Source organism: Telmatherina bonti (genome assembly GCF_933228915.1).
Source record: "Telmatherina bonti genome assembly, chromosome: 9".
NCBI classification, from domain to species: Eukaryota; Metazoa; Chordata; class Actinopteri; order Atheriniformes; family Telmatherinidae; genus Telmatherina; species Telmatherina bonti.
In genome coordinates this window covers 30,654,712-30,681,228 of record NC_136627.1, presented here as the reverse complement: position 1 = coordinate 30,681,228, position 26,517 = coordinate 30,654,712, and the positions used below count along the sequence as shown (strand labels likewise).

Genomic DNA, 26,517 nt, shown 5'->3' with positions numbered 1-26,517 from the left:
CAGTAATGAGGAAGCTGAAGAAGTGACAGATACATTTAAAAGTCAGTAGAAAGAAGTTTGCACAGACTTTAAAAGCAGAAGTTGTTCAATAAAAAATGAGTGGTGTGGGCACCTTTCGCAGCCCCCGCAGCGGCTTGTCTCTGATTATTTTTGTCATAAACAGGTAGGTGTGAGGAGGAGGAGAAAAACAACCCTCCTTTATATAAGACTATAGAATTAGTGCGAGCGCTGTAAAGCAGCCTAAAGGAGACACAGCACTATATGGGCAGAAGAACTCCTGCTTGCCTCCATCCTGCCCTTCATGTCGGCTCCACTCCTCTGACCCACCCTCCCCCGCCATTAATCCACACTGGTGCCAAAATTAACAGATGAGTAGTGAACTTAACTTCACATTTTGGCCAAGAGGGACGTGAGTGAAGCACTTGTGCTTAAATTAATCAAAAAAGTCCAAAAAGATTTAAGAGATTGTGGAATTTGTGTCATAGACTGATAAAAACCTCAGCTAATACGGTGGAGGATCACTGTCCGCATAAAAGCAGAAGAAGCTTTGAAAAGGGTGGATGGAATCTTAAATAACTCGGCGCTGAAAGTCTTATTGAAGTTTGACCACTGCAAGATGAATTTTTAAAGCAATCTGTTCTGATACAAAATGACATCCTCCACTTATTAACAGCATCGCTTTCAGAGCCGCTGTAAAGAAGTTCAGCTTGAGTTCAGATAAACAAATACCTCATCAGGTAATAAGTCGACTCCGGTGCAAACTAAAATAACTTAAGTACTGCCTCAAGATGTTTATTCATTTACTAAACAAACTGAAAAACCACAGAAGGAGATAATGATGCAGTCCACTTCACAGGTATCGCTGTCCTCATGCATTAATTGGCTTAATTAACAAGACTCAACACAGGCGATCATCCGTGAGAGTTTGGGGAGCTGGGGTGGTCCCCGCTAGTTCAGCACAGACTGTATTTATAAAACAACTTACTGGCTCCTAATCGTAGAAAAAAAAAAAAAGAAAGAAAAAAACTGAAAAGAGGATGTAAATACAAGGAAGACCCTCAAACATTCTGCTTAAAATGCATGTCAGTGTTTCTTTTTGCATTTCAAGGACAGACCCATTTCATGCTATTAGCTTTAAGCAGTACTCATGATGGAGGCCCAGTGGTTCATCTTCCCAGATCCTTTTCACCTCTCTGCGACGCTGTGAAAGCTTAAGAGGCATGCATATGAAAAGGTAAACTCTAAACGGCATGCATAATGCACGTTCTGGCAGTAGATCTCATATTCATGTGACACTTAATAACACAAAAATAACTGTCAGCATAAGAAAAGGAAAATACAAAAACATGACCTGCACAAACAATGCAGAATGCTGTGGAGACAATAGCCTCCACGCCCCGATAGATGTCTGTTTGAGTATTTTCCTTATTTTATATTAATAGGTTATAATATCAAAGAAGCTGGTGAATCTGCCCAAGGAGAGGCGATATGCCAGAAAAAGCAGCCCTCTTTCATGCCAACACACTTCAACCTCATTAGAATGGCTTTAAAAGATCCTCTCACCACAAACCCCATTTCAGACTAATTAAACTGATTTGTGAAATCAAACGTGGAACAGAAAAAGGACAAAGCATTAATAAGCTGACAGCCATTTCATCAGACTTTGCATCTGTGGGCGTTAACAAAATGCCTCTGCAATGCTGAAGCTACAACATTAAACTACTGTTAAACCAGAAATACACACGGCGTTGCTGCAGAAACTAAAACAAACAAAAACAGAACAAATAATGGAAGCAGTTTTCCATTCTTTTTTAGATCACCATCCAGGCTTGATACTCAGGCCACCAGAGTAATAAACCTCCCATCCATTCCAGTCGCCACAAAGAGCAAAGCAGTGTCTGAAAGACACAGCTGATCATACGAGCAGCAGGGTAGTAGCTGTGTTGAGGTTAGTTCAAAGCAATCTTGTCAAGTGTTACCATACTTGGAAACTGTAACAATGTGGGAGTGTTCGAGAGCGATATTCTGGTGTCGACCTGAGATGATTCAACATCTCCTGACTAATGCATGTGTGATGACATTGGCCTTTTTATATATTTTTCTTTGTTTACCATCGTCTAAATATTTAACCTTTTAAAACCTCAGTTTGCTCAATGCAGGAAATTTAGCCTAGCTTCCACCAAGCTTAAAGGGGCTCTATGATGCTTTTTTAAGTTGACTGAGCTTTCTACAGTGTTATAGTGTTGAATTCTCATCAGACATATGAGCAGCAACATTTTCATCTCCTTAATACATGTTTGAGTTTTCCATCACTTTCTACATTCTGTTTCCATGGCGACGGGGGCTCCTGTGGGGGATGCTCCGGGAGTATGGGGTACTGAACCCCTTTGTACGAGCTGTCCGGTCCCTATAAGACAGGAGTCACAGCTTGGCCCACATTGCCGGCAGTAAGTCGAATTCGTTTCCGGTGAGGGTTGGACTCCGCCAAGGCTGACCTTTATCACCGATTCTGTTCATAACTTTTATTCACAGAATTTCTAGGCGCAGCCGAGGTGTTGAGGGGATCCGGTTTGGTGGCCTCAGGATTGGGTCCCTGCTTTTTGCAAATGACCAGGTCCAGTTGGCTTCATGTTGCCGTGATCTCCAGCTCACACGAGTGATTTTGCAGCCATGTGTGAAGCAGCTGGGATGGAAATCAGTGCCTCCAAATCTGAGACCATGGTCCTCTCCGGGTCGGGAGTCAGGTCCGGCTTCAGGTGGAGGAGTTTAAATATCTCGGGGTCTTGTTCACGAGTGAGTGAAGGATGGAGCGTGAGATCGACAGACGGATCGGTGCGGCGCCTGCAGTAATGCGGGCTCTGCGCCGGTCTGTCGTGGTGAAGAAGGAGCTGAGCCAAAAGGCGAAGCTCTCGATTTACCAGTCGATCTACGTTCCTACCCTCACCTATGGTCATGAGCTGTGGGTCGTGACCGAAATCTCGTATACAGGTGGCTGAAATGAGTTTCCTCCGCAGGGTGGCCGGGTTCTCCCTTAGAGATAGGGTGAGGAGCTCAGTCATCCGGGAGGGGCTCAGAGTAGAGCCGCTGCTTCTCCGCATCGAGAGGAACCAGTTGAGGTGGCTCGGGCATCTGGTCAGGATGCCTCCTGGACGCCTCCCTGTTGAGGTGTTCCAGGCACGTCCCTCTGGTAGGAGACCCCGGGGAAGATCCAGGACACGTTGGAGGGATTATATCTCTCAGCTGGCCTGGGAACGCTTTGGGATCCCCCCTGCATAGATGGCAAATGTGGCTGGGGAGAGGGAAGCTTCCCTGCTTAGGCTGCTGCCCCCACGACCTGACCCCGGATAAGTGGCAAAAGATGGATGGATGGAAACGATTGGTTTTAGAGAAATTTTTCCACTTTGAAATTTTAATGACCGGTCATCCTCTCGGTTGTGCTATTTCACGAGAAGAAAGCCACGCCAACTTTCACTGCTCAGCAAAACTACTCCTAGCAGTTAACCAATCAGACGCAGCCCGCAGGCAGGACATACAGTGGAGCTTTCTCTGTTCACTTGTTTCTGGAAGACGTTGATCTAAAACGATCAATACAAAAATAAATGAAGGGGTTTGTGAGAAATACTTGATTATTTTTTGCCCTTCTGGAAAATAAATTAGACTGAAATGTGCATAATAGAGCCACTTTAAGGGATTAGTGGTATGCATGTGTTTGTAATTCCATATGTATAGACTGGGAATGTGGGATACACAATCCAGTCCTAAAATTTGACACACTTCTACCCACTCATGGGCCACAACCCTAGTCACTTCTAGGTCAAGTCCACAAAAAGGGAAAAGCGCCATGTTTAAATTTACTGTGGAGAGTTTTTTTTGTTAATCATAGTCACATGAAAAGAAGAAAGAAAACAAACAGCTGGATGTCTATCATTCTCATCCTTTGTTTCTGAGCCACATTCTTCCTCATTGCGATTAAAGGAAGGCATTGTGTTGCTATACAGTCGTGCTTTGAAGTTATGCTATTACTTTACTGACACATGGATCATTATTTGCTTGAACTGTCTATACCACAACCTCTTCAATTTCGTTCTGCTTTACTTTGTCAGAGCTCAGCTTTGCAGAGATAGTGTTCACATTTTGTTTTAAAGCTGCAATACATCATTCCAAATAAATATTCTCATTTATCCCAAAAGTGTGTGTTTTTTTAGGCAATCTTGAATCTTTTCTTTATGTATTCTCTATTTCATCTTCATCAATTCTTCACCAGCAACACAAATACTGATACTATTCAAATAAACCTTGTTGTTGCAGAGATATACTAATGTTATTATAAGTATACAATTTCGGAGCAGAGGCCTAAAAAAATGACAAAGTGCACAAAGCAGTTTAATTGTGACCAACAAGTCCTGATGTTTTTCCACGGTGAGCGGTTCCTCTGCTAGCCTACAGATGTGCACCACTCTGAGCGACACTATTATCCATCAGCACACTGAAGAATCGCTTCAAATGTGTTATTTTTCTGAGTGCTTAATTTTGCCACTTCACCAGTATGAATAAACAACTTGTAAGACATGATAGAATTAGTATGCAAAGTAGGATGCTGATGAAGCATGGATTATGTTTGACTACAACAGTCCTGAATCTGTGATCACAGCATGCCTTAAAAGTGGGACTCAGATATTAAACAAAAGATGCCTTAAAGGGAGTCAAAATGACATATTGCACATATTTACCAGCATTGAGTTGGAGCGGCCGTTAAAGGGCTGGGCTTCTGTGAAGAACTCCGTGTTGTGGTCGAGTCGTCCGTGACCTCCATACTGAACTGCATCTGAATCCAACTTGATTTTATATCTGACAGACACCGAAGTTAAGGTGCAACAGTGGTGGGAAACTAGCTTATGAGATAGAACACAGAAGAAGATAAAAAGGAAAGGTTTTTATCACCGGTGAAGACTTGGTTTAGACGTGCTCAGGTGGTGTATGCTTCTTAAAATCCTCACATTAAGCAGAATTCATCTCCTTTGTAAAGCACAGTGAAATCCAGTTTAAGGACAGTTTAAGGAAATTTTAACTGCGACATAAATTTGAAGAAGTGACAGAAAAGGTGATCTGGCCCTCTCAGAGATATGCGAGACAACCTGTCTTGGTTTAATCATTTCACATCATAAATAATAAATGTAAAAAAAAAAAGATCCAACGACAGATACAGGTGGGATAGGACTCGTTATCTTCCATTTTCCATAATCATATGAGAAAAGACTTGGCATCTAATGAGAAAGAAAACTACAGCAAAATTATTCAAATCAGGTGCAAAAACCTCATATCAGTGGATTGCCAAGGTATTTTTTGCTTATGTTAGTATTTTATAAAGTACAGGTAAATCTCTGATTAGCAATCCATTAATAACTAGAATGTGTGAATTTGAAAAGGAAAAGTGATGAGAAGGCAAGCAAAAGCCAACCCTTTCCCTTCACACTGTAATGTTAGAAACAGCCCTGCTGTCATAAATTAGCTTCAAACTAGCCAATAATGTCACCTAGTCAGTATTTGGCAACTAACTAACTAACTAACTAACTTCACACACCAGCTCTGAGAATCAGACATACGTTGATGACACTGTTTTTACTGCAAGTGTCATGTTCTTGCAGGAGTGACGCACACATACGAGTGTGTGCATGTGTACAAGAGTGTGTGCATGTTCTTGCAGGAGTGACGCACACATACGACAAACACACAGAGTAAAAGTTGTCTGTGTTGGAGGGATTTTATGTAAAACTTTTGTAAAAATTTTAGGAAAGATTAAAATCATGATGGTGGATCATTACGAACACCAGCTCTGTTTGGACGCAGCAGTTTTACTGACTTCCATCAGTCTGCTGCTACATTTTATTGTGGCTAAATTTATTCTTTTCTTTTTGTTACATTAGCCAAGACCACAGAAACGCAATCTGCACACTGCTGTTGAGATTGTGTTCACGTTGCACTTATCAAATAAACTGGAACTTAAAAAAAAAAAATAAGAAAAAGGTTTTACTGTCCAACAGAGGCAAGAAAATATGGATCCGGATCAGATTTTAGTGGTCTGGGTTCATCAGAGTTCTGACAGAACTTTGACCAAACTCGTCCACATCTTCCCCGTGAGCCATTTCTTCCATCTGGAGCCATCTCTCATCTCACATGTGTGCATGTTTACCCGCGATGGCATGCGCTGAACCCACAATGCACTCAGTTTGTAGTCCACTTCCTGTAATTGGTCTGCTTGAAATGGGCCGAGACGTTCGTACGTAGGCCAAGTCTGCTTCTTTGGTCCAAATCAGAATTTATTTGCACATTCACATTACCCCTAAACGATGCAGATTTCCCAAACAATTAAAATAAATAAAGGCTGCTGTGAATGTGCCCTTAATCTGAGTCATCAATTCTTTAATAAAAAAAAGAGGAGCCAATAAATCTACTTTGAGTCACTGAGTTATAGTTATAAAAGTTATATATAAAAGAAAGAGCGGCTTGGAGACAGGGCTGGGGAGTAGGAGACAGCTGAATAGTAAAGAGAAAATGTAAATGCCTTTGATCATGCGTAGGAAAGCTGTATGTAATGTATGTGTGGAAGAGGAAGTAAGAAAATCCGCTTTGCTATCACATTTGCTTGGCTTTTTTCTTTTTTTTTTTGGCAAAATCTCTCCTTTGTGCTTCTGAACAAGGATGTTTGAAGAGCTGACTGACGGCATCTTCAATAATAAGGTTCTCAGGAACTGTGTGAATTCAGAAAAAAATGAAGCAAGACAGAAAGACAGCATGAAGTATGAATATCACACCATATGCTGTAGTGAAGGCTTCTGGATGGAAGCACATTTTTATAAAAGGCTATGATCACAGTGACTGAAAGAACAAATCTGTCCTTCAGTTTGAAGAAATTTAAGATACTGTCAGACGTATTGTAAAGAAAGAGCTCAAAATGTTCATCTGTAGAAAGTATTTCTCAAGGTCGCTTGTGGAAAACCCATCTGACCTTCTGAAACAGAGACATAAGCATAGTTTCGATCTAGATGACGGCAAAAACAAAGAAGTGTTTCAGCGTTAAGGGGTTATTATTGCTGTAAAATAACACTTTCAATCAGAAACTTTCCAACAAGGAGAAAATGAATCTTTCTGAAGCCAGTCAGAAATGATAACTAGTGTACAGGATAAAGTAGAAACCCACGATGATGTGTGGTGTGAATAATATAATCCTCTTTATGAAGGTGTGGTACAATAACAAAAAAGCAGAAGAAATGGGCAGACGTGTGAACAACCCCCCAATGGGCTGGGTGAATAATCAGTTCCTCTTCCTGCAGGAGACATTCTGCAGTTCCAGTGTGATCCTGCAACACTCCTGCCTCATTCTGCCCCAGAGCCGGGAAAAAGTCTGCTTTTGTTGCCTGCTTGTCTGCTTTCATTGTAATGATTAAACAGAAGTTCTTGCCTGCATTTGCATCGTTTCTGCTGAAACAATGCAAATCCAACATGTCTTCAGCTCAACTTGCTACTTTGGTGATTTATTGACAGAACAAACATTTTGCCATGAAGGTTTCTCTCCCCACCGTCCACTGAGTCTCTCCTGAAACTGTCAGGCGCTTGCCTCACACTTTCACACCATCTGGCTTAAGTGTTCTCTCATAAACCACATCCTCTCTGACCTATCAAAAAAAATGGACTCTATAAGACCTCTGAAGGTATCCAGTGGCTTCAGGCACCGTTTTTTTTTTTGTTTTTTTTAGCAGCAGATCCTTTAAGTCCTGTGGGTTGCAAGGCGAGTATTTGTGGATTTGGGTTACAGATCACGCAGACGCTGGACCACATTGAGATCTTGGAAATTTAGAGGCCGAGCTAACCCCTTGAACTTTTTGTTATGCTCCCAAAATCCATTTCCAAACATGTTTTGCAGTTTGGCAGGGCACATTATAGAGCTGAAAAGAGGCCCATGGCATCAGAGAATACATCTGCCAGTGTCATACCTTTTCACGAGTCAAACATCCACACAAATGCCAAGACCCGAGGTTTCCTAGCTCTACGGTGCCCAAGGCATCAATCTGCCTCTGCCAACTTGCCTCCTTTCCATAGTCCATTTTGCTGCCATCTCCTGTGCCTGTAAATAATGCAAGCAAACTCACACGTCTGTGGTGTGAAATAAAAAAAGACTACTATCGGACTTCTTGGCAAAGGCAGGGTCAGCATGAGCACACTACAGGTACACACCACAATAAGGGATGACCTGTGATGCTCTGAACCTCATCATTTCTTTCATAGCCTGTATTGAGGACAACAGCACTCTGTACCATAGCGGATCATCTGCAACAACAGATCACGCAGGCCGGCCGTCACCAGCCATCCGATCTTTGGTATCAATCTACAGAGTTAGGAAGCATCGGACAAGCCCTGCTTTTTCTTCTGATCCACCTATCTAAGTATCACAATTTTGTCCTCGTAAAAGTGAGTCAGATCCTTTCACTTGCACATTTTTCCTGCTTTGAACAAGAACAAAATCAAGAACTGACTGTTCATTTGCTTCACAATATATTGCACCCCATGACAACGTCCACTGTAAAGAGATAATTTGTGTTATTCACTCCACCTGTCAGTGGTTTTAATATTGTGGCTGGTGCGCGTGTGCTTGTGTGTCTGTGGCTCAAAATGTGCTAAAATGAGGCACAGTTACAGTAATTCAGAGTTCCCCGGCCAACTTATCAGCAAGGAAGTGAGAACCAGCACAAATTGGTGGTTGGAAGCTTTGAGCGATTACGTCGTTGTTAGTGGCTACAGATGGCTGCAACATCAGCTCTCACTTCAGCTGTAAAGCTTTGTGATCAATACAGCCTCTGTGAATAAAGGGGAAGATTAAAGAACACAATCAGTTTTGCCCAATGACCAGAAAGAAAAAGAAGGCAGTCTAAAGTCTGATGATTAGAGTCATTGATGACCTGAAAACAATCTTGCCATGACCGCGATTGCAGCCACTTAGCTTCTCTATAAGCTTGTTGTTTTTTCAGGCTTTATGAAAGTAACAGCATGCTGCCGCGGGTAAACAGGAGCTGAGAGCGCTGTGTGTGCACATCTGAAGAATGTGCCATGGGTTTGTAAGCATTATAAATGCTGCATCTAGCCTTTTCACTCTGCGTCACCCTGCTTTCTGCTTCACCGGTGTAAGTTACATCAGAGGGGAAGAAATGGTAGAGAAGGCTTCTGTTTCAAAGGATCAAACCATCCAGCAACAGATCTGAATTCCATCGGTGTGTATGAAGAGCATGACACCTTAAAGCAGGTTTACCAGCTTTCAGGAATTTGCTTTATGATTTCATCTTATTTATTGCTCTGTCTCAGGGTTATTATTTGAGGACAATCCCGACTGGCCCTTATCTTACCTCTTAAACATATCATCTTGACATTGCCATTATGTTTGAACTCTTTAGGAAATGACATATGAAAGAAATGGCAGAGATATTTACCCCTATATACCCTGAAATATATATGAGATATTAACCATTTATTACTGTGTGATATGTTAAAATTCTTTTAAGTGTAATCTTCTGCTTTCTGATGTCCATTAAGGGGAAAAAGTCAAGAATCAGATTTTATTCAACAGGATTTTTAGCAAATTTTTTACCATAAAGTGATGCCAAATGTCTCAGAAACGTTATGTATCATATAAGTCACGCTTGGCTCTTATGGGTTACATTAAACTTGACAGTTATAAACTGGGTATAAAATGTTTAATATTCACAGAACGTGATTTCCTGTTTTGTAAAAACTATTTATGGAGGAACTATTAGATTAAATTTAAAACTGAGAATTCCAGCATTACTTGTGGACTCGATAAGAGGCAACGCAGTCTAACATAAGAACGTGTATTTGTCTTGTTGGTCCGCTGTGAAAAAGTAGCAGCTTTAAGTATAGAAAAAAAAAAAAGTTTTCACACCCATGACGTGAAAGCTATAGTCTACATTATGTTATCAAACATTCTACAATGTGCCAGTGCTGCTAGGTGGTGGGTGACTTCTGTCTTAGACAATGCAGTCTCAAGCTGGCTGTAATACTTGGTTAGTTTTCAAGATTTGTTATGGTGAGTATTCGTGGCAACAGAGAAGCAGGAATATGCAGATTAAGCTTTCCGAAACCAAATTAATGACTGAAAAACACATGAACAACTACACGGGTTCAGCATGAAATACAGAGGATAGAGAGCAGGAGCGAGGCAGAGAGAAAAGATGAAGAAATACAGATGATCTCTTTTAACTACTCTGATGGGTCATGTAAGATTATTAGCTAACTAAACGGGTGAGAGAAAATGCCAACAAGGACACGGAAGGACCATGGAGAATGTGGTAATACATGTTTCTTGAAGACGTGGCAGCAGGAACATAGCCCAGACTGTATAAAGCTAAAAGAAGGAAGTCCTGCAATGTTTTTTTTTTTTTTTTAAACTTGGACGTAACTTGGATAGTAACCTTTCGTCATTTTATTTGTCATTTTATGTGAAAGTGCCATGCAGCCTTAAAACTTGTAGAAACTTTTTTTTTCAAGAGTCAAAAATGTTACGCGTTGGAATATCTGGAAATCCTGCATGATGTAAATCTGTCATGTCAGAGTAGTCTGAGACCCATCCAACCTACCAAATATTGTCCAAGTATTTGGGTTGTAGTTTATTTAAGAATAGTGTTTGATTCTCTGGATGTTACTCTAATAACACTTAAAATATCAGCTGGATGCCACAGAATACAGAGGTACTATAAGTGAGAGAAGTGAATGAATGGCAACGAAGAAAAAACATACTAATTTAATTTTCCCTAAATGCAGTTTCTCTGGTTTGTCAGTAGCGTTTTAACATGATGAAAGCTGTAATTGCAGATTCAGTCTCTGAACTGATGAGTACATTGCAGATGATATGTAGTAGCTAAATCTGGAACGTTCTAGTATTTTCTATGCAGACAATGCTTATTCAGAACTAAATTCTACAAAGTTAGTGATGCCGAACTTTAGTTGACTTATTCTGCATGGCATCCCAGGTATAGCTCAGACAGAAAAAGAGAATGATAACCTGACACAATCGCAGCTGCCTATTGGCACAGTGTAAATCAAAGACCAATCTGCCCCAACAGGCATGTCTTTGACGACAGGATCCAGTTGGGATTTCAAATACTCTAACCTGCCAGATAAAGACCAGTGCCTGAAGATTGTGTCCACCCTGACTCAGAGAAAATAATAGAAGTGAAAAAGTGACGCTGACTGCATTTTAATGGTGAGTCGGTTGTTTTTTTGTTTTTTTTTTGTTACTTTTTGTCCCATTACCTCATAGAGAAGGAAGAAAACAAAAGAACAGAAAAGAAACAGATGAGGAGAAATAGAGAAACATGTCTGAAAACAGTCAGTAAGCATGGAAGAGTTAGTCCTGAGGGATGACGATGCAACAGTTGTTATTCATTTGAATAGAAAAAAAAGCAGAATAAGTTTAAAAGTGGCAAGAGTTGATTCTATGTTTCACTGACAAGTTTGTGGGTTTTTTTTAAATTCAGTTTTAAATAAGCAATGAGTTGCTAGATGTATGTCAAACTATTCTCCATGAGGCATTACCGCTTTCATTGTTTTATAGAGCAATAAACTTAAAAAAAAAAAGAACAAGGAAGCCCCTGCAGATCCATCTGAACACAGGACTCTTTCAGGTTTCAGTAAGGTAAATTTAAGACCTTTCTTTGCTGGTCCATCGCACCAAATGGGTCAAACAGCTTATTGTCAACATCTTCACAATGACTCATTAGATTTCCGTGTTGGACCAGGGAAACCAGAATAACCTCCCTCATAGCGGCCAATGAGGACTGGAGTTTGAGCTCCTAGTTTTAAATTAAAAAAAATAAAAATAAAATAAATTTTTAGCATCACATCACATTACCAGAAACAGTCAAATAATCCTAAAAATTTAAAACCTCTTATTTTTAGTTATTTGTTATAGAAGAAGACTACATTACCTCCCGCTGCCGCAAACTGGGCCATTTCTTGCCTGCAGGTATCACGATATTTGCAGTTTAAATCACCAACTGGGAACACTGGTAGCTCTGATTGTGCGTTCCAGTTGTTCTTGGAATTTAAAATTCCAAGAGATTTTTGCTGGAAATAGGCGAGATCGGAAATCCAGATTGGGAGCTTCTAATTTGCAGAAGATCCACAGATTCTACATTAACTAATTGCACCCAGTTTACTTGTAGTCCATTCTTGTTTTAAATCAAATTCTTTATATTTTGTGTCCTTTAAAGCTCTAGTATAAACAACAGCAAGTTAATAATTACGTTGTTGCAGCAGGCCTGTTTATGTATGGTTTGTTAATCATAATCACCTGAATAGGTACACACGGTTCCAATGGTACACATTTATACAACAGAATTGTGATTTTCTTTTATGCAAGTCACTAATGTTGTAAATGTAACCGTTTTGGAGGCGTCCATTTTTTTACGAAATGGTGCACCTGGAACGGCAACTACCGTTCTTCACCTCCTGAAATTTGGAGACAACTGGAACGCACCATAGAGACAGGCAACACACAATCAACTTCTTGTTACGACATTTTACTCAGCGTATTTTATGAGGAAAACACTGGGAATGTTAAAAAATTAAATAATTAAAAATACTGGAGAGTTTTACACTAAAACTAACATAGCAAAGGGGCATATGCAAGTAAAAACAAAAAAAGGACCAAACTAAACTGTGTAAACGTCAGCCTGTCATTCATCATTATCATGTGACAGTGAGCGACAAAAGGTAACCTAATGGTGCTTTTTAGCAGGAAAATGACACACTCTGATAGAATATCCTACTTGCCACATTGCCAAAGGAAACAGCAGCCCATATTAGATCAATTTTCAGTGGTGCACAGCATGGTCAGCTGCTTCCAGCTATTACAGAATTTCCAGATGCAGCTTTGGTGAAGGGCTCCTCTGCAACATCCTGACCCTCACACAGGTAGAAGAAAGTTTAAGTATATGACAGCTGAGTGTAATGAAAAAGCACTTTTGGACTCTTTGAGCTTGTCTTGTTTACCTCCTCTGCCTCTGAGTGGCACTTTCATCTGTCTTCTCCCCTAATTGGATCCTGTGCACACATTCCCATCGTAGGATCTGCATCTCCTCACACGCGCAGCGCATTTACCTTCCTCACACACACGGCACATTTGCCTTTATGTGTTTACTGCCTCTCTGTATAATGACAGCCAGAGCTTTGCCCTCGCATTTATTTGCATTTCCTCTCAACCCCCCCAGTGTCTGAGGCCTCCCCTTAAACATCAAAAGATGCACCAGGAGGAAAAGATGTGCTTCTATCTAAATGAAAATAAACCCTTAAAAACGATGTTACAGACACGGTGCAGCGAGGCTATTAGTGCTTCGCCCATAATTCACCCCTTCCATGCCAAGCCAAACAAATGAGGCAAAATGTGCAATTGCACAACAAACAAGCTCACAATTAAGGCAAGAAATCAAATCATTATGTGCTACATCTTGCTTTTTTTCCCCTATTTTACTCATCTAATGAACTTAAGCATGCTGTCTCACTGCTAGCATGTGAATGTTTTCTGTTTTATGACGTTACAATCTTGTTAATTACATTAACGAGGACGTTCACCATCATGCAAAGTGAAATGAGACATCCTTGAACCAATTTGGCTTCTAGATTATATAATACAGTGTTAGATTATAATTATCATCCATTCATTATCCTAACCGCTTAGTCCGATGAAGGGTTGTGGGGAAGCTGGAGCCTATCCCAGCAGTCTTTGGGCGAAAGGCAGGGTACACCCTAGACAGCTCGCCAGTCCATAGCAGGGCTATATATAATTATCAGTTGGATTATCGAATTAATCAACCATAGGCATGCATCTACCAATCTATGCAAAACAATAAGATAAATGCAAAGAAAAAAAAAAAGAAAACAAAACAAGCTAGCAAGCAAACAAACTTTCAGCCAATCAAATACTGGATTGTATTTAAATCTTAAACTGAGGCTGAATCCCAGTTCATCACAGCATTACTTTAACCATAACTGAAGCAGCAACGCAGCTTCACGTCCACCCAGGGAAAATAATGGTGTGAGCTACATTGGGCCTCATAAGGGAGCGATATCTGCCATGATAAATACAGATCTGTCAGCTTCCTGTCCCCTTCCACATTCCTGATCATTAAGCCTGCTGTAATCACAACTGTGGGACTCATTAAATTCCTGACAGCCGATGTTGCTAAATAGAGTGTTTCTGAATCACTGGGCTCTGATATTGTTTCTCTCTAACAGCATAACAACATTACAATAAACAACTGACTCATATTCCCCTCAACAATTACTGCTAAATTTACAACACAAAAGTAGCAGCCTCAGAGAAAACACTGACATTAAAACCGAAGGTCTTTACAAGTCTCATTTACTTTTTACCCGGCTCACGCAGTGCTTAAATCTCTGATCCATTTCTCAGCCCAGAGTCATCTCAGGGGTAATTTTCTACCATCCACAATGTCTTGTGGCCTCCTCCAAGTTTATTTGTGGGAGTTTAATTAAGAGACAAGTCAAGATTTCAGAATCATCAATGGTCTGCAGAGAAGATTAAAGGAGAGTTTGATGGAAATCAGACAGAGATGAAAAAAAAAAAAAAAAAAAAAAATTTATATCCATAACCTGTTTTAGTGGCAAACGCATTGTCCTTGGAGCCCTGCAGAGTTAGCAAATGCAGCTGATTTAAGAGGAACGCAGCTGTGGCGTTACTCTCTCGGCTGAAATCTTGGCAGTGATATTTCACATGAGATTAGCCATGTTATTGTGTGAAAGAAGGAAGCAACCAGGACTTCATTAGTCTGCGAGCCACTGCAAGTGTGCAATGTGGTGTGTCGGAGTTAAGCTGATGTCTCAAGATTTAAATAGAGAAAGGAGCAGCGACATGACACATGAGGGTTATAAAGGATACTTTCCTGGAGCTTCCACAGCCACCCTGTAGTCCTGGAAACTCTTGTTGGGGTGGAAGTTGAAGATAAAGAGCACATTTGCCCTGTCAAACACAATGACCTTGTCCCCTTCATGCTTGGCGCTGATGAAAGCCTAGAGGAGGAGGGGGGGACGACAGTGAAAAGAACAGCTTATAAAGTATTTCTTCATGAATAGTCATTACTTTCCTCATGCTGGATTTAGACAGTTATAATGGGGCACATTATATCAGTGGACTTCACATTTTCAAACAGGCTGGGAAGCATTTCCACATCAAATTTCAGGTGGCACTCATCCGCAGAAAGCAGCAACCCAGGGTGGTGCAAGACAGACGCTGTCAGTTTGAGACAGCTGCACATGATAAAGGCGCCACTCTCCTGTGGAGCGAGCTACTGCTAACGTATCATTAGCAGAGATTATCAATGTCACCCAACCCCCTATTTTTAGTGCCATGCTCCCCAAGCCAATTTCAGGGCAGCAGATTCACAGCTGAAGGAGATGATAAGCACTCCTGCAACTGGACAGGCGCACAGGATGGAGCCTAAGAAGCGAGCTGAAAGTCTGGAGTCTGTCCATTTCCTAGCAAGATCTGAAGTAGCAACATTGCAAAATAAATTTAACCTGCATCTGTCAAGTTGTGGACTAAAGAGCCCAATGGAGTATTTGTGGATTTTCCTTGTAAATAAAAGTAAAAAATATATCAACCAATAGATATTCAGTCCAGATTATATTCTTAATCTCCTGATGCTTGTAAGAAAATCTTGTGATAATGCAATATGTTTCAAGTGCGCACCAAAAGAAATGCCCCCGTGAGGTACAAACATATGGTCGCCTGAAATCAAAGCAACGTCTCTTAGTCTGATGTTAGGTCTTAGAGTCTGCAGAGTTTCTGTTTATGCATGTGCCTGCAGCATCTCGCTGACCTGAAACGGTTTGAGTGAAACTTAGCCAGGCAAAGAGAGCGGGGTAAATCCCCATTTATGAAGTCAGCACTCTAAGGCAGAGCGTATTTACAAAACAAGCAGTGAAATCCAATATTTTCACAAGCTGGGCTCCATCCTTCTTGCTTCTTCCCTTCAGTGGAACTTGCGTTCGGTCAGCTCTAGGTGCATGCAGCACAGCTTGCAGAAAGAAAGAGGATTTGAGTTTGAGTTTTGATTTTCACCACAGACGATGCATAAAAATGCATAAAAAAATGAACTGTGATCTGCAGCTGGAACTTAAGATGTCCAGCGTGAGGTTTGCTTTGGAAACATTGTCTGACCGATTCATCGTTTAACTTGCTTAATTAGAAAACACAAATGAAAAACAAAGCCTTCAATGACCTTAACAGAACAAATAATCAAAGAATTAAAGCTTATTTCTTTGTTTGACACTTAAAAAAAATATGCATTTCAATTTCCTTGTCAGCATATACGGATATTTTAGGGGAGGGTTGCAAGTCTGGACAGAAAAGCTATAATGGGTCTTATAACACAGATCACACTGGGTGCCACAGCGTGCTGGTTTTTATTGAGATCTAATCACTTTTTTTTTTTTTTATACCTCTAGCAATGCTATTGCTGCAACAGTTTGGCCTTTTAAGGCTGTACAGCTCATCTCTTCTTATTCTAAACAAAGAGCCAGCGTGTTTCTATTTCAACTAAGTTCATCTTCCTGAGTGAAGCTGCTTACATATCATCTTATGCTTTTCATTTCAGCTGTAAAACGCCCTTGGATCCACCCACCACAGTGAAATATTGAACTCGCTGAGCTGTAGAATATATCTAATAAATGCAATTACCTTGGCAATGTCATTGATAAGCTCCACAGAGGATTCAGACTTATCTGGTTATTACAGCTGAATCTTTGAACATTATCTGTGAGTGATGTCCTACAAAGTCTTTTTCGGATACTGTATTAATCCCTGAATAAGTGAATGCCGTTTTTTGATTTTTTCCTTTGGGGCTTCTGTGCAGAAGGACTGAAACACAGGATCACTGCCAAAATCCACTGGGACTGAATTAATATCTTTTTTATGGATTGGTCTACAGGTCATTTAATTCAGATTTGTATAAATATCCATTCAGAATGATAATCTTTCTGATCCATGTGACCTACTGTGTATGTTTTCTGCTGATGAAAGGAACCAGATAAGGAGACACTCACATTGAAGGAAGCCAGTTTTACAGACTTGTCACACGTGGATAGTCCACACGTCGACTCTTCCTGAAAAAGCCCTCTTTGAGCATCAGATGAATTATGGTGCTGAAATTGGAACTTTTGAGGAGTTTCTGAAAACTCTAAGAAACCTTTTATTGGAATAAGCAAAGCCATGTGAAATTATTGTAATTAGATCTCTTCAAGGTGGTTTTGCATTCCAGTCTTTAGGAGGATCTTGTTGCAAACTTTACATTTAAAACCCAACAACATGGTTTTTCCTCCTCCACAGACACTGGACAGCAAACATTATCCAGAACAGATGTGTTTTTAAAACCACTGAAAAAGGTTTGGAAGTTTTAAAGTTTAAAGTTTAAATATTGAACAAATGAAAGATGATAAGAAAAAAAAAAAAAATGTACATACCTATACATACATGTGTACACACTTCTACCTACTTATACATACTAAGGAAGAAAATAATAATAATATTTATAATAACAATCATACTAATTCCTCATCAATTCAATAATTAAATAAATTCGGGAAAGAAAAGGAGTTAAATTCTTATAAATGTGAGCTGATGTCAGGATTAAAATTTGATGATTTATTTCCTCAATTTACAGTGAATTCTCCAGATGAGACCTGGAGAAGACTTACTCAGGATATGAGAAAAGCCAAATTTCTTATCTTGTCATTGTCCTACTTTTATGTTTGTGTTTGTTTATTTGATCTAAAAATAATCAAACAGCATACCTGTCCTTTCTAATAAGTAGACATACAGTTAAATAATCAAGAGCTTGATGGAATTAAAGAAAATCCAGCGTTTTTACCTGTTTTGTCCTGGTACTTTCTGTTCCTGTAATTAAGTTTAGCCTCCAACGTGATGCTTATTGATTTTTTCCAACAAATTAAGGTCCACTCCCACACGCCACATGGCGCAAATAATTAAATGTTAACCAGCATTTTTTTTCTTTTTTTAAGCACAGGAAACTAACGAGAGTTCCATCCATTTTTCCCGCTCTGGATGCCAAGAGGTTTTGGATTTTTCAAACACAGTGGTAAATATTTTGGCCGGTATTTTTCCTCTGTTTGTCAGATGAAACCACCAATCAGAACCAAACGAGACGCCAGAATGAGAGTATGAACAACTGCAGACAAGCTGATGAGTGATGGGTGAATGTTTTCAGACCTCTGGGAGCTGGAGGACTCAAATCCACCAGCTTGCACTCCCCTCAACATCCTGGATCAGTCCAGTTGGTTGTGACTTGGTTTCTCTTAAGTCCTAATGGGATCTTTCGTCTGCAGCGATGTGGAAGGACAAGAACCCGTCTGCTCTCTGATTGGGCAGTTTAATTAGTTACCATCCAATCAGATAGAGGTATAAAGACAGGGTCAAAATGTGCAACTCCAACATCTGAGCCTTGGATGCAGTTTTGTGCTTTGCATCTGTGGACAGGATGCTTCCAAAAGAACTTTTATTTTGTCCCACAAATATAAATCTGTTTTACAAACATGCAAATACTTTCCTGCCCTTTTAAAAACCAGATTTTTTTTGGGCAAGTTGTTTTTGCAGGATGGCAAAACTTTACTTCCAAATATAAACTCTGAAATGATTTGCAAACATACACTACCAGTCAAATGGTTGGACACACTTTTCCATTAAATTCAAGGGGAAAGTGTGTCTAAACTTTTGACTGATATTTACAGCTGAAAGATCTTTATGACTTCATGTTGAGCCAATATGAATGGTTAAGTTTCTAGAATATAAGAAAAATTTCTTTTTTTTTTTCCCGTAGGCCCATCAGCAGATGAACAGGTGCCACAGTTGGGTATAAAAGGAGCTGCTCTTAAAATGGATAAAAGCCAAAAATCTGCACAAACTTCTAGCATTTAGTGTATGACTGCCTGGTTTGTTCTCAATTGTTTTTGAGAAAATCCATCTTTGAGCTTAAACTATAAGAGAATCTTGTGCTCTCCTGAACCACCCCATTAAGTTGATAATGTAACAATTATAACTTACAGTATATAGAGAGTCAAACTTTTTCCATGAGCTTAAAGAAAGAAATGTTTTTTTGTTTTGTTTTTAATCGATTCAAACAAATTAAATACTGATAGTCTACTTGTTTTCTACATAGCCTAAATTGATTTAGTTGGCTTAAAAAAATGGATTTTGAAATAACCACACACCCCCTGCATAGATCCATAGGGTGGCTTTAGATTAGATGGAAGAACAGTTGTCTCCCATCGGGAAAGGATCGATTCCAGGCTTCCCCTGACTACACAGTGAAGTATCCTCGGGCAAGACACTGAACCCCATGTTGCTTCCTGGTGTGTTTATCATGTCAATCTGTATCTATCTATAAATGTGAGTGATAGGAGAAAGCACTTAGTATGAAACAACAGAACTGCTGTATGAGAGATAGTGTGTGTGTGTGTGTGTGTGTGTGATGAATATGACATGTGGTGTAAAAGCACTGTGTGTGGTCAACATTCGAGTTGAAAAGTGCTTGTAGTGATCTTGGCCTCCCAGGATTAAAAACATTCGACTGGATTAAACAATAGTTGTATTTCTTTCTCTGCAGTAAGATTGGTCCACACAGGACGAAGAGAGAGTGACCATTTGACCCAAGAGGCGTGGTGACACTCAGAGATTTACACCTTTACTCCCTACAGAATGCAGTTGTGTCAACACGAAGGATTAAAGCACATCTAACAATTTATGGTTGCAGGTCGGGGGAAATGCCGAGAGTCGCATCTGACCAAACCCTGGTTCTGGTCAGAAATGACACTTCTAAGCCAAAAGACGAGACTCCATGGCGCCAGAACAACCCCTCCCCTGACGGAGAAGGAGACAGAAGGAATCCAAACTTCTTTCCCCAATTGAAGGAACCGATCTAACTTAGTCTAAAAGACTGTGGTTAATTGTTTTGGTTGAATTTCTTCTTTTCCATTATTTTATCTTGATATGTGATTTAATTCTTTGAACTGATCACACACACACATTAATCATAAACACTGCGGTAAATAATTGTTGATTATGTTTTCCAAGCTTCAGACTTCTCTTAAGCTACTAATGTGAATGAATAAAATGTGAGTTTTCTTTTTAGGATCACCCAATGAGGACGAGTCATGACAATTAATTAATCCACCTTTAATAAAAATTACATGTAGCCAATCTTTTCATGTGTGAAAGTAATACTATAAAATGCTTTCCTTCGCCAGCAAACGAGGAATCTGCATAACTCTGAAAGAATGAATGAGTTGAAAGTATCCTGTTCACATTAATGAGATGCAGAGGGAAGGAACTAGAGCTGACCTGATTGGATAAGGTTGGTCAGCCTCTGACAGAAGCAACTCATGATTGGCTGGAAGTTCGAAAGGCGGGTCTGTTTAAATTAGACTGGCAGACCAACTTCCTGAGCTTTTTCTCCTCCAGGCTTTTTGTCTTCGTTTAAGCTTTTTGTCTCCTCTAAGTTTCTTTCTTGTCCTTAGCTTTTGTCTTTAGCCTTTCGTCTTCTTTTCTTTTGTTATTTCATTATAAGTTTTTACCTCTCCGTTCTTCCGAACGGGAGAAAGTACAACAAGTGTTTATTTGTAACCAGTATTTTTCCCGAGATCAGTAATTAACTAGAACCGTAGCTCCAACTTTTTCCATTACGTCTTTACACGTAAAATCTGGAACTATCTATTTTTGGGACAATCTGGATCATCATCACACCGCTCTGGAACTCCGCTGAACGGATCCAGAAGGCCAGAGTAGCTGCGTAGACCTTCATCTTCTGACGCTCCAGGGATCCAATTCCCCCGGAAACGCGCCGAATAGGGGACCAACCACCCGCTTCGACCCACACTCCGGATTCAGCGTTCAAAGTAGGATCTGATAGCGCTCTGACATTTGTGATGTCCCAAACCAGTACATCCAATTCTAATTAAATAATTAAATTCCAATTCTTATCCAAATTTAGAATTATTGAACACGTTCTTGTCAAAGACTTAAGTAAGATAATCATCCCGATTTATTTGCTTAATTCCAACCAGTTTCTTCCTGCTCCATCTCATTTAATTAATCTCAGCGTTCTTTATTAATGTTATAAATGAAATTCCATGTTGACAAATTCATCATACCATCTCACCAATAACATCTCTCCATCATTGCTCATTTTCACTGCTGTATGTTTACCATCATTGTAAATAAATATGTATAATCAATTCATCCGTTATTGTCATAATTTCTGAATGGACGATTTCTGGTTCATTCGTTCTTAGGATTTACTCCTTTGAAGTGAGACTGTTTATTGAATTGAGTTTATTTCAGGTGTCTCATCCGCCTGAATTTTAAGTTAATTAAAGGTGATGAGTGGTGCTCCGAGGTAATTAATAAATTCATAATTTGTAGAGGCTATTCCGCTACATGCTATATAAATAAAATCTATTTACTATCCCAGCGCTTTCCACAGAAAAACACTTAGGGGTACAGACATCATGCTGCCACTGTATAATCTGGAAAAGATAATGTTTTTGACATGATTTGATGTTGTAAGTTAAAAAAAAGCATAATTAGATGATATCTTCAGGGTATATTGTAGAGCTGTCATTTACTATATGGCTTCACATTAAAAACACAGAGAAAGCCAAGAAAAACAGCCTCAAGTGTGTGTCAGGTCAGCAGTGGTGCAAAATGTATTCGTCTTTCCTGCCAGTAGCATCCTCTGGGATCAACATCCCCTTTCGTTTTCCCATGCGGCTCCTCTTTTCTTCTGTCTTACTTCCAAAGCTCGGCCTCATCTACTTCTCCAGGATGTACCCTCCAGTAAGTTAGAACATACTCTTGACTGACAGAACATAAGCAGAAAGGATCCCAGTGAACCAGGTATGTGTGTAATTATGCTCTGTGGTATTCCTCCTATTCTGCTGAATTAGTCTGTCTGCAGGTCAGCTTGTATCACGGTGGTGGAAGGTGGAATAGCTTTAATCTAAAGACCGATTCCAAGGGATGTGAGGGATGGTATTTTTTAATCAATTACACACTCTCGCTTCTAATCCCTGTCAATTTAGCCACTCTCTCCATTTGCATTATCCCATTACTTTGCTATGAGCCCCTCAAGAGAAAAACATCATTTATTCTCTTAATTGCAGGCAAAGACAGAAGCTCAAGGAAGAGAGTGAAATCTATTACTGTTCGACTTGACAGCAGCCAGAGAAACGAGACCCTTCCAAAACGAGCTCCGTTTATGGTGCTTTCATCTCAGCAGGAAAACTAAGCAGGTGTGTAAAGATGGTGGCATCAGAATATGTTTATCCTCAGAGGAATAATCCTATATGAGCTAAATTATTTAGAAATAGCAGGAGTTTGAAACTGCTGATGAACTGTTGCACTTTGATGGGATTTTGTCATTGAAAGTCTGGACAAAAAGTGAGGTGAGTGTGTGCTGTGCTTACAGGTGGGGCCGCCAGCCAGCCGTACTTGTCTTCAGTGCGGTTCATGTCCCTGTCAAAGGCGTAGAGCTGACGGTAGCGGAGGTGATCCATATCCACCAGGTTAAACTGCCGCCGGGCATAGTGGTAGCTCTGATTGTTGCCCTCTCTGGGGAAATCCAGCCACTCAGGATGGCCAAACTCGTTTCCTGCAACACAGATTGTATTATCTTAAAAAAAAAAAAAGAATACAATTTACATAACGAATGGTGTTGTGCTTTATGAAGTTCTTTTCCCTCTGAGGTTTTGTGAAATTTTCACAAGACAAAGATAGAGATCAAACCTCGGAAACTGAGTGACAGTATGAACTTTTCACCACCCTCACAGAGGTTGGTACTTCCTATAATAACTCAGCTGCAATGTTACAGCAGCATTTTTCGCTAACTACACTGTGACAAGCTTCCTTTATCCCCAAATCCCTTTTTTAGGAAAAAAAAAATCCCCAAAAACAACAAAACAAAAAAAGTTAAAGTGCTGTGCACATATATTGCTGTAGACGGAATTAATAAAACATGTATTAACACTGAACTTACTTCTGAGCACAGGCACAAAACTTTCCACTTCCCAACTAAGTGTTTAATCAATTTCCTTAAAAATCTGTTAATTACAGACAGAAAAATTCATACTCATATCATTTCATGAAGCTAAATGCATACTGTATGAGTGGATGAAATAACAGCCCTGATGTTGGCATCCCATCATGCCAGGAGATGAGATAATAAATCTGTCATTAGATGTCATGACAACATCATAAACAAAAGAAGGGATGATTGAATTCCCCGCTGAGACACAAACAGACAATAGATAGAGGGGATGGAAGCCAAAGGAATGAAATAAAGAAATAATAAAAAATAAAAAAGACTGATAGGATGACGTGGTGCTGACAGCAGGTTCTAATGAACTACATTATGTTGGTGTCAAAGAAGTGAAAACAAAACAACAAGAAATGGACTGCCAAGAAAAAAGAAGCCCACTGCAGCAACTGCCTGAAAAATAGGGCAGAGAAACCATACAAGAGCGCAGACATGAAGAAGAAGGAAAAAAGGGAAGGGGGATTCTTTTTTCTTGTGACAACTGCATGAATAACAAACCTCCCCCACAACTTTACGTGAAATGTGAAGAGAAGATTTACACCTCAACAGCATCAGACTTTCTTCCCTGAACTCCAGACGTGTGTACACTATGTTTCTGAACGTTCCTGTGCCAACATTTCACACACCTGTGATGCATCAAGTAACAGTAAACTTATACATTTTATTACCTGACATGCAAGAATGACATGTCGACATTTAAATTAGCTTTAATTTGAGATATAAAACTAGATGTTAATGTGGTGAAACAGATTTTTATTATTTCTTTTAAAGAAGCAAGTGTTTCAACCAAACCAAGGCAAAATTAATTAATTTTGTAGTGTGTTTGTTGCTCGCAACAGGAGTATTGATTTAAAATTTGCAGGCTCCTGGGAATTATGATGCGACAGGGTAGGTCATGAGGTCAGCAAAATCAATAAATAAACAGGCTAATACGTGGTATAATAATGCGCTTCATTCTTGATTTATGACTGCCATCAAATGCTTGGACCAACAGTAGCACTTTAGTGAAGGTCAAAAGATCACCAAAAATCAATTTTTATTCCATGATTTTTATTGTTTGTTGGTTTTATTTTTCACAAAATCGGTTTTTGCCCCTGCGGCTACAGGAATCTGCACAAAAGCTATACACAAATGGGTTATTTCTTTTATGACAGACTGGTCGCAAATCACAGAAAATAAATGGAAGATATAGATTCTGGGAGGAAGGAAAAGTGGCCAACATGGCTAATAATATGCTCCACACAACCTTTTTGGAAAGCAAATGTTTTAGCTAACTTTCTGACAGTTAATAGCTGAGTGAATAAAATATGATATTGCTTCTAAAAAAGGCAGAAAGTTAAAGATGATACATCCCGTTGATATTTCAGCTATTAAAATTACAACCACCTGTTGAAGTGCACAAATTTTATTTCTGTTGGACGAGCGGCAGCAAAACCTCCGGTTAGGTTTCTGTATTGAGGTCAGAAGTTCTTAAACAGTTTCAGCTACTTCATAAATGAGACTGCTATAGTAGTTATTGATGGTTTGCTGCTGTGAAATGGCACCAGCGTGCCCCAAATCAGCTTGTCAAGTCAATATTGTTATTATTTACAAGTTAATGTGGTGAAAAAAAACGAAAGTGCATTTATAGTTTGATTTTGACAGTCAAAATCCCAAATTTATTTGGAGAATGTATTTTTTTTAACTATTATCTGACAACTCCTTGAAATCATCTTGTGACCACCATGAGGGTCCGATCCGGTTTGAGAAGCGCTGACAGTCTGTTGTGGATTTTTAGGTGCATTTGTGTGATGTTTGTTTCTAGAACTTTATTGTATTTAATTTAATTGGGTTCATTTCTCCCTCTCAGTGTTTTCCAGCCATGAGCGGCAACATGAGGTCATAAGATCAATCCACCAGCCAACTTTAACCCCAAGAGATGTTCCTTTTTGGAAATTCTGCACCATTTTCCACCAAATGGAACTTTTGCGACATTAAAGGTCTATTTCAACACAGACGGGAAAAAAAAAAACAAAATTCAAGGATGTTGTGGATGCAATACAGTACTGAAGTGTGTGGTTAAAGCAAAGGTCTGGTCATAAACCCTAAAAATGTGGATCTGATACCTGCCACATGTTCCCAAAAGCTGGGACAGGGGCAACAGAAGGCTGGGAAAGATAAGGAATGCTCAAAAACACCTGTTTGGAACAGTCTGAAGGTGAGCAAGTTGATTTTAAAACAGGTGTCATGACTGGGATAAATCCCCAAAAGGCTCAGCCATTCAGAAGCGAGGATGGGACGAGGTTCACCACTTTGTGAACAACTGTGCGAGCTAATAGTCCAGCAGTTTAAGAACAATGCTTCTCAATGCAAGGAATTTAGTGGCCAGACTGAAAACCAACATCGAATGCTTACGACCACTGATCTCTCAGGTGGCACTGCGTTAAAAACTACATCATTGTGTAAAGCAGGGGTGCCCAAAGCGGGGCCCACGGGCCAAAATCGGCCCACCAGTAATTTGCTTTTGGTCCGCTGGTCGTTGTTCATATTAATACCTTACAGAGCTTGATGAAAAGACTCATCAAGCTCTGTTTCATGAACCTCAATAAGTCCAGACTCAGAGGGACCCCTGACATACAAAGTAGCCAGGTCCAACCCAACATGGAGAGACTGGTAATGTCCAAGATCAACTTCATGTGTCCCACTAAGTATCAGCAACTTGCCTTGTTCAACATGCACTGTTATTTGTCATTGACATGTTGCACTTGGTTGCAGTTCAGTGGGTGTAATATTGTTTGTTACTCCTCTCACTAAGGCTTTATTCTTCTATTGTCATATTTATTTTGTATGTAACATTTTATTTGCCATGATAGGAAAAAAATATACTGTATTGGCTATTGAACAATAATTACAATAACTTTATACATTTACTTGTGTTTCATCCTTAAAGCTGCAGTGTTTGGATCATTTTCAGCTTGGCTCTTGGAGGCAAAAGGTTTGGGCAGCCCTGGTGTAAAGGATACTCCAACATGGACTGAGGAACGCTTCAGAAAACCATTGCTAGTGCAAGTTAAAACTCTACTGTGCAAACGATGTGGCCTCGTCGTAAAAGAGCGCAGGTACTCGACTGGCCTGCCTGCAGGACAGACCTGTCTCTCACTGAAAATGTGTGGCACATTATGAAGCATAAAACATGACAAGAGAGACCCCAGACTGTTGAGCAACTGAAGTTGTACATCAAGCAAGAATGGGAAAGAATTCCACCTACAAAGCTTCATCGGCGAGAGGCCTCAGTTCCCAGAAGTTTACTGGGTGTCGTTAAAGGGGAAGGTGATGTAACACAGTG

At 39.9% G+C, this 26,517-nt stretch overlaps 1 protein-coding gene across 1 annotated transcript in view; it reads right to left on the bottom strand.

Moving 5' to 3' along the window:
- Nucleotides 1–26,517, bottom strand: part of gbe1b (glucan (1,4-alpha-), branching enzyme 1b) — a 97,763-nt gene that overhangs the window by 8,382 nt on the left and 62,864 nt on the right. Inside the window, exons 13-15 of the mRNA XM_079246463.1 lie at nt 22,564–22,748; nt 14,966–15,096; nt 4,731–4,848 (exon numbers count right to left, since the gene is read on the bottom strand). Of these exons, the coding sequence (XP_079102589.1) occupies nt 4,731–4,848; nt 14,966–15,096; nt 22,564–22,748 (434 nt within the window). The remainder of the gene's footprint in view (nt 1–4,730; nt 4,849–14,965; nt 15,097–22,563; nt 22,749–26,517) is intronic.